The sequence below is a fragment of the Abramis brama genome, assembly GCF_963993115.1.
Source record: "Abramis brama genome assembly, chromosome: 5".
Lineage (NCBI taxonomy): Eukaryota > Metazoa > Chordata > Actinopteri > Cypriniformes > Leuciscidae > Abramis > Abramis brama.
Genome location: NC_139967.1, coordinates 45187762 through 45202581, shown reverse-complemented (window position 1 = coordinate 45202581; position 14820 = coordinate 45187762). Strand labels below are relative to the sequence as shown.

The 14820-nt window shown below is 39.1% G+C and overlaps 1 protein-coding gene across 3 annotated transcripts in view; it reads right to left on the bottom strand.

Annotated features, from left to right (window-relative positions):
* Positions 1 to 14820, bottom strand: part of LOC311083241 (voltage-gated potassium channel subunit beta-3) — a 64261-nt gene that overhangs the window by 14088 nt on the left and 35353 nt on the right. For all 3 annotated transcript variants that reach the window (XM_084114638.1, XM_084114639.1, XM_084114640.1), the window contains 5 exons: positions 8802 to 8845; positions 8502 to 8539; positions 8050 to 8129; positions 492 to 536; positions 182 to 226 (listed from right to left, as the gene is read on the bottom strand). In XM_084114638.1, the coding sequence (XP_083970764.1) occupies positions 182 to 226; positions 492 to 536; positions 8050 to 8129; positions 8502 to 8539; positions 8802 to 8845 (252 nt within the window). The remainder of the gene's footprint in view (positions 1 to 181; positions 227 to 491; positions 537 to 8049; positions 8130 to 8501; positions 8540 to 8801; positions 8846 to 14820) is intronic.

Here is a 14820-nt window from a genome sequence, read left to right as displayed (position 1 = left end):
ACACACACACACACACACACATATATATATATATATATATATATATATATACACACACACACACATACATATATATATATATATATATATATATATAAAATATATCTGCTAATATAAATGTCATTTTGACACTATTTATTCATGTTAATCTATATGATTGTAGAACTGAACAGATACTCACTGTCCTCCCCAGTAGATCTTAGTCGTTACTACATAACTGGACCGTCTGAAACAGATTTTTTTGGGGGAAAATGGTGGTTATTATAGTGAGATCAAACCTAATCCTGTCCTATAATTTTGTTCCATTGAATCCAGATAACACCCACATTTACTCTGAACTCAACCTGACAAAACCCAGAGCACAGGAAGAAATACAAGATATATTGAAAAACTTTTTCCATGATTAATGTCTGAGAAGAAGAATATGTACACTCAAACTGATTTGCCACAAAATTCATCCTAAATGAGAAGCATAAGAATAAACAGGTCACCTCCAGCCTTTCTTCTTAATGATGTTGCCTAGAGTGATTTCAGCCCTGCAGAAAAAGAAGGACACAAAATCTGAAAACCTATTTATATTATTATTTCTACACTTAAAAATATCTAAACATCCTTAAAACACTTTTTATTTTTACATGAGAACCAAAACCGCTTAAATATATTTCATAAACATATTACAATGGTTTGTAACCATTGTAATATATATACAGGGGGACTTTAAGTATATTATTTCCATAATAAGCACTCTTTTTTTTAAGTATGAAAAAGCGTCTAACATGAAATAAAAATTATGTGTACAGGTAAACCAATGACCTTGTGATAAGAGAGGAATGTTTTATCCAGGTTTCTTGCATTATTTGCGATACTAATGTCTGAAATTAAACGGTGCCTTACAGGAGCGAGTTTGATTCAATTACAGTTCAATTTGTGTGACAAATTCACTCAATTCATTTTAAAAACCTATAATGTCAGCACATTCCTGAAATTAGCTGATGTGAAACAGAAGTGACTGTGTGTGAGCGTGTAAGTGGTGATGTAGGTCACCAGAGCCGTATGCCAGCCAGATGCCCGCTGTACGCAGGACTCTACAAGCGTGAAATGGAAAGACATGCTTCTTCATGTGTAGTGACCCTGCATTTAAAAGTGACCTGGATAGCTGGCTACTGACTAATAGCCATTCATTTTACAGCATTGACTATATCAAAACTATTTCTTAAACAGATTAAAAATGTTTAAATCATTAAAAGGGGTGCTTCACAAAATGGGCTGTCATGCAGTTGAAAGGCACAACAAAATTGGTGCTACCTGGCTAGAGAAAACAGAAAAAAGGCGGTTGTCTTCCCTCCCTTTTGCCAAATAGGTAGGAAAACTTCAAAACCCATAATGCACTGGGCTTATAAGCATTATTGGATGCTATACGCTTGACCAGAGTCAAATACCTCCTCGCTTTAGTAGGAAATAGCAAACCTTTAGTCATAATGGTGTTGACTTGTACTGATCCCTGCTGAAAGATTTCAAAGATTAACTGTTTAGCGGGAGTGAGTTATTTCCTGTCAGTCCATATCTCTGTGGACTTTTTTTTTAAATGGACATCAAGATTTTAGGTTAAAATTGATATATCATACTTTAGAAGATTAGATTAGAAAAAATTAAACTTTGTCACTGTGCAGAGTAAATGCACACACACACACACACGCACACACACATGCATATGCATTTATTAAAGTATTACTGTATATCATTTTTGTTAAAATGCATTTAAGATGCAGATGAAAATGCATTAAGCAAAGTGTATATTTGGTTAACATTAGTTTACATTTCACAATTTGTAATCAGTCCTGTACAGTGAATGGATTTTTAAATATTCAATAAATTGCACGTAAAAAAGCTGCATGCATAATAATTATAAAAGAACTAGCAGTTTGAAAATGGTTTTATACGGAGTAAAGCATGTCACACTACAGGACATGTGGACGTCTCAGAGCTGATTCATGTAATCTACACATGCTGCTCCAAATGACGATGAGCGTGAGCGTATAATCCCTCCAATAATCACGAAGATCTACTAACAGCTGTTCAGTTCACACAACCTTTATTTCAAACTACGGTTATATCACATTACATCAGCACTGTCCAGTCCTCCATCCTGCAGAGTTCAGCTCCAGTCTGCTCCAACACACACGCTTAACTGGGACTGAAGCTAAACCCTGCTGGCAGGAGGCTCTCTCGCTCTCTCTCTCTCTCTCTTCCTCTCTCTCTGTCTCTCTCTCTCTCTCTCTCTCTCTCTCTCTCTTCCTCTCTCTCTCTCTCTCTCTCTCTCTCTCTCTCTCTCTCTCTCTCTCTCTCTCTCTCTCTGGGATCAGGACTGGAAAGCCCTGCTCAACAACACTGCCTACAAATACAGATCTCAGCTCTCAATTCTGTTTAGTCAGAAAGAGATGTAAAAAGAAACAACCAATCTCTTGTAAAAAAAAAAAAAAAAAACATACTTAAGAATACTAGCACTAGCCTTGAGTACCTTATTGCTTTTATAAAACAGTTACCACAAAACAGAAGTTACATACATTATTTCGCCATTTGATGGAGGCAAAGACACAGATGTTTGTACAGATAAAATAAAAGAGAGGGTTCATGCTGTGGTTGAGGCCAGAGAACCAGAGAAACACAGAAGTTTAAGTGCCTTAAAACAGAAATCAAGCATTCTGCGTTAGTTCAGGCACGCCTCGTAGTCAAGCTCCGCTATCAGCTGATTGGCTAAATTCCAACCCCGCCCATATCAGCTGATCCGATTCCTATGCACTCAATTGGCAACTCTTAAACAGGGCACTTTACTTAAACGCAGCTTCAGTCTGCCTGATTGTCAGCTTCACTGCATACTGCTTTTCAATCAAGATAGGCGGAACCGTCTTTCTCATGCTTTATCACTATGCGTTTTTGTCGGTCTGCTTTATCAATTCATTATGAAGTAACCATACACGTTTAATTCACGTGTCATTCAGTGAAATACTAAGCATATAAGAAGCTGGCCAATATGAAATATTGCATTTATACAGCAGCAAGCAGACAATGTTGCCATGAGGATACAGAGATAAAGCTTTGCTGAACTCTTTAAAGTCAAACAGGCTTTGCTTTGGTATTGGCATATCAGACGGAGCTACAGTAATTCCTAGATATTGTACAGCAGCATGTATACAAATTCAGACCGCATGTTAGCGAATATCATCAGCAATAGATCGCTAGCAGATTTTGCGGTTTTGTAGACACTGTGTGTTTGCTCAATTATTTGCACATTATCATGATTTATTATGCAAACAATGTAATCTCCTATTTTAATAGGAAGTTCACGAGCAGCTGCATTTTCAGCAGAATTATATCTGGGCATATACTATTTCATAACTATGGGACGAACATCGATTTATGATAATGTTGGACACGTTATCATCAGCTTATTAGTAGACTTCACTGCTGTCACGTGAGAATGATAATTATGAAGCGATGCGTTCGTGTAAGAAAAAAATCCATATTTAAAACTTTACCGTCTAAAATAACTAGCTTCCGGCAGACGGCGTACGTACGCAAGTCGACTTACGCCAAAAGAGTAACATTGACGATGTATGACGGAGGATGTAGGAGTAGCGTACGCTTTGACACCTCTCACGGTTCAAACCAGGGCTGGGCAACAGCCTTCTCTACTAAAAGCGGCTTCTACAGCTGCAGCTTCCTCCACTCCTGTCTCTACACTGAAGGCCATGGGGCGATGGTCTTCAGACGCTTATGAACATGTCCAACGTCCCAATGCTCGAGCCATCCTTGAGAAAAGCTATGAGTGCTACTCCCTGATCTGTGGCTTGAAAACTAATATTATGGCTTCAGTAGCTATTGGGCCTATATACTGTTTACTTAACCCTTTCATGCATGAATTATGGAAAACATTATCTAGATTTCTTTTATTACTTTAATATGATGCTAACATTTAAATCTATTTTCATTTTTACAAAATTCAAACATTTTACAAAATGGGACATAAAGCCACAGATGACAATATGGAATATTGTGTTTTATCATGGCATGTTATGCTTTGTGTATCAGCTCAGTTATTAAAAACAATAATAACAATAAAACGCATATTATAGGAACTATAACGGTATACGCGGACACCAAGTAGCAATATTGGCAAATCAGAGCTGGGTTCTGCTGTCGCTATCACTTCCACTGTCCTATATTTTCTATTATTCTGTACTGAGTGCTTGACCTATGCTGTCCCTGTTTGGAAGGCAAAATGCAAATTTGTCTCTGTATGTATGTGTAAAGCCATTTAATGACGTAATATGTAATTTTGAATGGTTATTTGTTGATATATTTGTAAAATGCCTGTTTTATTACAATATAAGATAATTCATAATATCTTTGCAAAAATGTAACAGATATACTAGCAGGATACAGGAATCAGACTTGATGCAATGCAACTGTTGCATGATGTCCACATACGTGGACAGTTAGTTTTTTGTTTTATAAAAACTACATTTTACTCTAAATTTTAGTTTATAAAATACCAGTGCATTTCGCACCTAGGCCTTCAGTGGTGTTATACTTGAATTAATCCACCGCTTAATACGCTTTTAATAGCGCACAGACTCTTTATAATTGTGAAATTGCTGTTTTATTTTGCACCGGCAGTTATAGGGTTAATGCGGTGAGTTCGAAGAAGGCCGGGTAGAGAGAAACGAGTGAGTAAGTTAGGCTGGTGCGTTCATGTTGTTTTGCGTTCAGATTAAAGAGTTCAGAAACGGAGCCTCCCTTGTCTGTCGTTCTTCAGACGTTACAAAAGTATGAATGTTTGAAAAAAAAAAGTTTCGATCATAAATTTACTAGAAAAATTCAAATCATATTCAGCACGGAAAAAACGGGGTCAAAAATAAGCATTATACTCATCAAAACTAGGCTACTGATTATTTTTACACAAAATCCATCCTTATTTCTTTCCTCAAGAAGACTTCAATTACTCTGTTGTACAGGTTATCTGTGCGTTTCAGTTCCAACAATGAGTTTTTGACTTTTGCCTTCAAAATCAGACATGGCATACATTACAGTCAGTTAATTCTGTTTTTACCCAGAGTGTTCTGTGACTCTGCGTTAAGCTGGATTTTTTCCCGGTAGGTTTAAAACTGCTGGGGGTCGAGGTGGGAGAGAAAAATTAATTTGTGGGTTGAAAAACTATTAAATCAACAGTGATATATTTTAGTTTATGCAGTTCGCTATATATGCGGTTTGCTAGCTCTGAATACTAGCAGAGAATGTCTAATAAGGGGAGAAGTTCCACTCTCAGTAAACTTCCGGCTTCTGAACTGGTTGCAGTTGCACTCTGGTTCCATATGAGGGCGCTCACAGGACGAGTGCAGAATGAATGGAGGTCTATGGCGCTATACACATCAAAATCCACTTTTCTCAGGATATAATTTTTTGTCTAGTAATTTGAATGTTGTATTCAAAAGGAGATGCAAAGAAATTACACACTGCGGGGTGTTAGATTTTATAGAGTCACTTATTTGCTTTAAAAAGTCTTTTAAAATGTCAATGACGTCATACACATCGTACGACCAGAGATACTGCTTTACGGCAATCCTTCAGTCGCTTTGGTGCGTTCGCGCTCTGCACTTTCTTTTCTCTCGAGGCATCGACAACACAGCTGACACAGGTAAATACACGTGCTAGAAGAGTTTTTGTTTTGTTTGTTTCTGGTCCCGCTTCGGATGCCATGATGCCATCAAGCGGTATCTCTGGTCGTAATCAGTCCTTCACTGACCAATCAGCGTTCATTAGCAGAATGCTAGCGTGTTATGGGCAACAACAACTCAACCTGTAAGAAATCGAAAGGACATAAGTACTCGTTCATTCAACTTTCGACCTATAACCCATGTTGACCTTGCAAAACCTACAATCAAATCTGAGATTTCTCAACGGCAATCGGGTGAAAGATACACATTTAGCCGTCTAGCCCCATAGACTCCCATTCATTTTGCACTCATGGGCGATCGCCCCCAGTGGATCTCTGGTGGAACTACAACCAAAATTCGGTACAATAGGACTTAATAGGGAGTGGCCAGGCTCTCCGTAGACGGGCTCTGCTACTAGTAATAGTACATGCTCTGACCATCAAAGGATGTGAAAATGCCGATGTTATTGTACGCATGCTAGATGGACCCGTTGCAGTCAAATCGAAATCTGATTGGCTGATTAAATCTGACTGATTATCTGATTGGTTAAAGCAACCGTTTCATTAATTTTAAGCTACAGGCTTCCGCACTATTGATTCTGAAGGCCTTAAGGCAGATTTCTTTGACCCTGGCAACACATGATGGCTGAAATATGATTGGATAAAAGCTCTAACATAAATATACACTACTGGAAGCAGCGCAACCAAGAGAAAAGCTATGGAATTAACGAGAATGTACTATAGGGAATCATTTAATACACATTAATGGAAAAAATACAGTGGTGTGAAAAAGTGTTTGCCCCCTTGGTAAATATGATCAAATATGGCGGTAAAAAATAAATCTGCATTTTTAATCCTTTTGATATTTTATTTAAAAAATGTGCAAAAATCTAACCTTTCATTGAAGTAAAACAATTGAAAGTGGGGGGGGAAATCACATTATTAAATAAATGTTTTTCTCCAAAACACGTTGGGAACAATTGTTTGCCCCCTTTTATTAAATACTTTTTGCAACCTCCTTTTTCCAAGATAACAGCTCCGAGTTTTCTCCTATAATGCCTGATGAGTTTGGAGAACACCTGACAAGAGAGACCATTCCTCTATACAGAATCTCTCCATCCTGTTCTCCGTTATAAGATTTCTAGCACAGGCTGTCAGGTTTAGATTTTTTATCTGTTGGTATTTGATCGAATCCGTGATGCCATGTATCTGAACAAGATGTCCAGGACCTCTGGCAGAAAATTAGGCCCACAGCATTAAAGATACAGCAGAGTCTTTCATTTTACACATGGGGTACTTTTTTATCCCTGTGTGCACCAAACCCATCTTAAGTGTTTTAAGTCTTGTTCAGATACATGGCACCACGGATTCGATCAAATGCCAAGAGATAAAAAATCTAAACTTGACAGCCTGTGCTAGAAATCTTATAACGGAGAACAGGATGGAGAGATTCTGTATAGAGGAATGGTCTCTCTTGTCAGGTGTTCTCCAAACTCATCCGGCATTATAGGAGAAAACTCAGAGCTGTTAGCTTGGAAAAAGGAGGTTGCAAAAAGTATTTAATAAAAGGGGGCAAACAATTGTTCCCAACGTGTTTTGGAGAAAAACATTTATTTAATAATGTGATTTTCCCCCCCACTTTCAATTATTTTACTTCAATGAAAGGTTAGATTTTTGCAAATGTTTTAAATAAAATATCAAAAGGATTAAAAATGCAGATTTATTTTTTACAGCCATATTTGATCATATTTACCACACTTTTTCACACCACTGTATATTAAAGCACAGTCAGTGATTCTGATTCTGATAGTCGATTGTCGAGTTCACGCGCGTGATCATAGGTAACTAAGCAACAGTGGAGAACTCGACAATCGACTACTGTGGACTTCGACTGAAAACAGGAAATAAATACAGGTATGAGCGCTGGCTGAAATAACATCATTTTTATTCATATCTTTCACATCTACTGCAGTCAGATTGACTCGTGTTCACTCTGAAGGAATCACTCACATTGGCTGTGCACTTGTAATGACACATCAAGGATGTTAAGAGGCTAAAAGCAGGTTTAAAACTTGCATTGAAGTCAACAGGGTGCAAATTTTAAAAAGAGGATAACACGGTGTAGGCAACACCGATTTTTGTTGTTGTTCTCTGTATTGACAGCACTCCAAATTTACAAAAAAATGAGCTCAATGTTAAAATTGACCGGAGTTCTTATTCACAAAACACATTCAGAAATGTATTGGTGGGAACAAAATCCACACCAGTGGGCCAGGACAGAACAGCAGGAAAAAGTACATGGAATCTCTTATCCAATATATTGTTGGGAATCGTACCTGCCTGAAGCATAGACTTCTGCTGTGTCGAACAGATTCACTCCGTTCTCGTAGGCTATCGTCATCAGACTCTCTGCCATCTACAGAAGAACATTTAAAAATATATGTAATTAATTTGAATGAACATTTTTTAAAAATCAGTTTGAATGAATGATTCAATGACAAATACATTTTTTAAGTCACTTGTCGCCACCTACTGGCATAACGATGTAACAATACTATATTTATTTGAAGGTGCTTTCAAAAGGTGATTCACTCTGTTTTAATCGCTACCGTAGAATGCTTGCTGCGATCATACTAGTAAAAGCTTTAATAGGCATAGCCGAATCATTGTCATTTTGGAATAAGATCACGTGGGTGTTTGAATTGCGATCTTTTAACGATTAATCGTGCAGCTCTAGAAGGTGATCGTGTGAGGTAATGTAAAATTTATCCTGAACATTACAGTTCACCTCGTCAGAGATCTGAGATCCAAATGTCACCCAGGTGCCTGTGAACAGAAAGAGAGAGAGCGAGAGAGAAGGATGAAGAAGTTGGAAGGATGGATAGGAGTGGCCTTTTTTTTAATTAACATTATATTTTCTGCAAGTCCAGTTTTTAAAAATATACTTTTAAGATTTGAGGTGCACATTCAATACAATTAAGCACAATTCTTTTTCACAAGAGTAAATTGGGTTAAATTAAATTATTTTTAACATGGAAAAAATAGACACTTCCGCTTTAAATAAATGACCGACTCTCTGGATACTCACCAAGACCCAAGCAAGAAACACGTAGACCCGACTTTCCAAGGTTCCTGAGAGAAAAGATGAGAAAGAAAGAGTATTTAGTACTCCAATCCTTATTATTTTTCTTCTACTCATCCATATTAAGTATAAAATACCTGATATAGTAAAAGTTATGATACGAAACCTATTCGCTATACTGTATGGATTTGTGTCCAATAGGAAATAGACACAATCCCAGGGAATGTTCTCAGAACTTTGGCTCACATTCTGGCAAGGTTCTCTCAAACTTATGAGCAAACGTTCTTCCAGTAGTGTTAATAGAACGTTATCGTTAAAAATTATCTGGCCTTTAATAATGTTATAAAAAAACATTACCAAAACAATATTATCGTGTCCACACATGATGGGGGAGAAAGAGTGAGCCAATCAGCAGTAGGGAGGGTGTCCACTCATGATGGGGGAGGAGAAAGTGTGAGCTAATCAGCAGTAGGGGGTGTGTCCACTCATGACTGGGGAGGAGAGAGAGTGAGCCGATCAGCAGTAGGGGGCGTGTCCACTCATGATTGGGGAGGAGACAGAGTGAGCCAATCAGCAGTAGGGGGCGTGTCCACTCATGATGGGGGAGGAGAAAGTGTGAGCCGATCAGCAGTAGGGGGCGTGTCCACTCATGATTGGGGAGGAGAGAGAGTGAGCCGATCAGCAGTAGGGGGCGTGTCCACTCATGATTGGGGAGGAGACAGAGTGAGCCGATCAGCAGTAGGGGGCGTGTCCACTCATGAATGGGGAGGAGAGAGAGTGAGCCGATCAGCAGTAGGGGCGTGTCCACTCATGAATGGGGAGGAGAGAGAGTGAGCCGATCAGCAGTAGGGGGCGTGTCCACTCATGAATGGGGAGGAGAGAGAGTGAGCCGATCAGCAGTAGGGGGTGTGTCCACTCATGATGGGGGAGGAGAGAGAGTGAGCCGATCAGCAGTAGAGGGCGTGTCCACTCATGATGGGGGAGGAGAGAGAGTGAGCCGATCAGCAGTAGGGGGTGTGTCCACACATGATGGGGGAGGAGAAAGTGTGAGCTAATCAGAAGTAGGGGCGTGTCCACTCATGATTGGGGAGGAGAGAGAGTGAGCCGATCAGCAGTAGGGGGCGTGTCCACTCATGATTGGGGAGGAGACAGAGTGAGCCAATCAGCAGTAGGGGGCGTGTCCACTCATGATGGGGGAGGACACAGAGTGAGCCAATCAGCAGTAGGGAGTGTGTCCACTCATGATGGGGGAGGAGAAAGTGTGAGCCAATCAGCAGTAGGGGCGTGTCCACACATGATGGGGGAGAAAGAGTGAGCCAATCAGCAGTAGGGGGGCGTGTCCACTCATGATGGGAGAGGAGAAAGTGTGAGCCAATCAGCAGTAGGGAGCGTGTCCACTCATGATGGGGAGGAGAAAGTGTGAGCTAGAGGTCTGCATTCCCGCGGCTGTCCCGCGGGATCCGCGGGACCCGACCAGATATTTTGCGCCGCGGGATTAAATTTCCGACCAAAAAACGGTAGCGGTCGGTAACTCTGGTGTAATTTGAACGGGAGCGGTCGGTCATTCAATATCACGTTCCCGACGCCGACGTTCTTTCAGAACAGCATATCTTCGCTTTACCTAATCTTAATCTTATCGACCACCCGGTATAGGCTACAGTCTGCCCTGCACTCAGGACCGTTATGCATGCGCTACACGCACGGACCAGTAACGGTTCTTTCTGTCATGCATTGATTGTATTTGCTGGATCTGTGCGCGCACGCAGCATGTGCATAACGGTCCGACTCCTCAGGGCAGACTGTATGTGATAAACGGCCCTCAAAAGAAAAAAATGGCAGAGCAAAGTGTGGATGCGCTGTCCTTGAAGGACGTTAAACTTGGACTGTATGTCTAATGTATGGGAGTCTTTTTCATGCATCATAGACGCAGATGGGAAAAAAAAAAATACCCTTTGCGGCTTGCGCATTGTGATAAAATGCCTAAAAGTGTTCCCGTTCAGCAGTCACAAGTACGAATAAAAATAATAGGATACACTTCATTTTTTTTTCGCTGCGACAATTTTTCCCCTACTGTCTGCAGCAAAATGTTAAATTTTGTATATTGACAAGGCGAATAAAATAATAATAAAAACAATGTTTGTGCAGACTACATTTTTATTTTCTCTGTGAAAATGTACATGTGAAATTCTGCGAGATCTATATTAAGCGGGATGGTCGGGTCGGGAAGAAAATTATTCTAAGCAGACAGCGGGTGAACAAATAGTTTATATATAGCGGGAACGGGTGGGTGCGGGATATAACCCCAGCGGGAGCGGGCGGGAGCGGGACTTAAAAAACAGTCCCGCGCAGACCTCTAGTGTGAGCCAATCAGCAGTAGGGGGTGTGTCCACTCATGATTGGGGAGGAGAAAGTGTGAGCTAATCAGCAGTAGGAGGTGTGTCCACTCGTGATGGGGAGGAGACAGAGTGAGCCAATCAGCAGTAGGGGGCGTGTCTAAAAAAATAAGGTTGCGTTATTTCTGCTCCATACGTGAGTAACATTGGGTTTGCTGTTTCACTATACCAATATATGCTGTTGTTGCTGTGCTGCCGGCAACTAACAACTAACTCTTGCTTGTATGTACTCTTGTGCACTGTATGTCAATTTTTTGTTCTTCCTTGTTGTCCGTTTATCATTATGATAAAGATATATCTGCTCTTGCATTGCATGTTTGTGCATTTTGGGGGCGGAGCGATGAAAGGAAGGGTGTTTGTTTGGGTTGATCTTAATTATCAGCAGTGTTTCTCATAAATCGACTACTGGACCTTTAATGTTTTCTCCAGCATTCACATAACTAAGAAAAAAACTGGAAAAACGGGATGTTTGAACATTCTGAGAATATTCATGTTTTCATAAATTTAATGGGAATGTTAGCAAAACATATAACACAAATAATTTTATAGCAGTAATAGTAAAGTTACTGTTGTAAACTGGGGTAAAAATGCAATATAATTACTATGTTCAGATGTGTTTGTATGTCTCTGCTTTTGAGTTGTATTATTGTTTCCAAAACCTTTAATTTACACATTGTTTGGAAACAACACTGAGCAGGATATAGAATAACTTTTTATAAAAAAATATATAAACAAATAAAATCTGGCTTTTTAATGCGATTATTCGAAAACATAACTGACAGATTAATTGGATATGAACAATTTGTTACTTGCAGCCCTATATACATTTATGTAGATATCAACTTTTCATCTTAACACCAGATTGCATATATTGGCTAATGGATATGGAGCTGTGTTCAAAACCATTGTAAATATAAAAGATGGGAAGGTTTGGAAATGTAGAGTTGAAAGCTAGAGTAGCACCCTCGGCTGCTTTAATTACAGATGGATGAACACCAGTTGAAGATCAGCGATGTGTCACCCGTGCCTGCTTTTCATCTGAGCTGCTGCTCACTTGCGTGTCCGGTAGAAACGGAGAGATAGAAAGAGACAGATTGTCAGTGTGTTTAGATCCAGGCGGCTGAACCACGCTTTCTCTTCTCTGCATCTATTTTTGTTTGCCCGGCTAGTCTATTTATAGAAATGTTGCAACTGTGCATTTGTTTGTGTCCAGTGTGTGTGTGGAATGGACTATTCATTATATTGATACTGACATATTACTAGCCAAGACTGTGAGAAATTACTAAATTAATAGCATGAATCATTAATTTGATCTAAAAAAGTGGCGAGAAAAGGCACATCTATTCATCACATGAGAGGAATGGGTGAGAGAGAAAACTGCAAAGCTCTTTCTCGCTGACACAAATATTTTCACTTTCTCTGTCATCCTTCATTTTTATCTTTCTCCATCCTTTCCTCTTTTCCACAGCGCTGCATTAGAGTGCTGAATCACACACACACACCGCTATGCATGTACTGTATATGACGAGAAGCCGCAGGGAAGAAAACATGAAGATCATGCGCTGAATATTCACAGTCGATGCTGCATGTTTACATCCACATATACCTACACACACACACACACGTTGGGTTTTCCTGTTTTATGGTGACTCTCCATAGACGTAATGGTTTTTATACTGTACAAACTGTATATTCTCTCCCCTTACACTAACTCTACCCCTAAACCTACCCATCACACAAAACTTTCTGCATTTTTAAATTTTCAGAAAACATAATTTAGTATTACTATTATTTATGAGCTGTTTTCCTCATGGGGACCAAAAAATGTCCCACAAGGACAAGGATTTCAGATATTGCCATTTTTGTGGGATTTTCTCCCCATAAGGATTTACCAGGCCACACACACACACACACACACACACACACACACAAACACCTTTCCAACGTGATGACGCAATGCGTGGCACATCTCAGAGATGGTACATGACGAGCATTTGTGGTTAAAAAGTATATATATACATACAGTATTATTTTTATTTTTTTAAATGACCGATTGTTTTGCTGGCTAAGACCCTTATTTCTCGACTGGGATCGTGTAGAGACTTTGAAGCTGCATTGAGACGGACATTTGAACCTTCTTTGAACATTGGTATAGTTGGTTGCCATTGAAGTCCATTCTGAGTTGAAAAGTCCTGGAATGTTTTCCTCAAAAACCTTAATTTCTTTTCGACTGAAGAAAGAAAGACATGGATATCTTGGATGACATCGGGGTGAGTAAATTATCAGCAAAATTTTTTTTGAAAGTGAACTAATCCTTTAAGCCCTGAGTTTTCCAGTGTTAACGTTTAGTTGGAAGCGTAGTGTGCTCTTGCATTTTCTGTTTAATAAAGATATTGTTCGTTTGCCATTTTTCTTCACTCCTCATTCCTGTGGATTTACTACATCCAACCGTGACAGTTTTATTTAAAGCAACAAAACATTGTTAAATGGTTTGTATGGTATAGTTTTAGTTAACTATAATAACCCTGCTGTATGCCTGAGGCTTTCAAGCTTCAAAAAGGACACAAAAGCACCGCTTGTATTATTAATAATCCATGTTTACACTGTGTTCCACATTTTCTGAAGCCATGATAGCTGAATATATGTGTGAAAAACAGACTGAAACTTAACTTAACATATTTATACATTAAACATTTATTTAAAATCTTAATAATATTTCACAATATTACTGTTTTACTGTATTTTTGGATCAAATAAAATGTGCATATAAGAGACTTCTTTCAAAAACATCTTACCAACCCCAAACCTCTGAAAGGTAGTGTTTAATGAACAAATCTTAATTTCTGGGGGAACTTATCGTTTAAGTGGTTTTCATTTTAGGCACCAGCCAATAGGAGGTCATTTTAGGTTTTACTAATAATATTGGCAAAACCCAACCACCCCACACACACACACACACACACACGATTCAGATACATACTGCAACACAAATGTGACCCCGGACCACAAAACCAGTCATGGGTCAATTTTCTGAAATTGAGATTTATACATCATCTCAAGGCTGACTAAATAAGCTTTCCATTGATGTATGGTTTGTTAGGTTTCTGAGGGTGCAAAAAAATCGAAACATTGAGAAAATCTCCTTTAAAATTGTCCATTTATGTTCGCGATTGTGCTGCATTCACTCACAAAAATAAATGTTTTATATATTTACGGTAGGAAATTTACAACATATCTTCATGGAACATGATCTTTACTTAATATCCTCATGATTTTTGGCATAAAAGAAAAATCGATAATTTTGACCCATACAATGTATTGTTGGCTATTGCCACAAATATACCCGTGCGACTAATGACTGGTTTTGTGATCCAGGGTCACAAATGTACACATGCTGGTTCTTGCACTGAGCCCAAGACAAGTGATATCTCTCCAGTTGTGACAAAACAACAGTACATTTTGTTAATCACTTGGTTTCTGTTTCTGCAGCATCATCCTATGCATCATGCAGCAAATTAAACCACTTTCTGATTGCTTCTGACTCTAATGTGAAGCAGCATTTCATTTTCAGAGTGGAAAGACAAATGACTTGTCGCCTGGTCATCATCAGTGAAGGCTTTTTATTGTCTTTA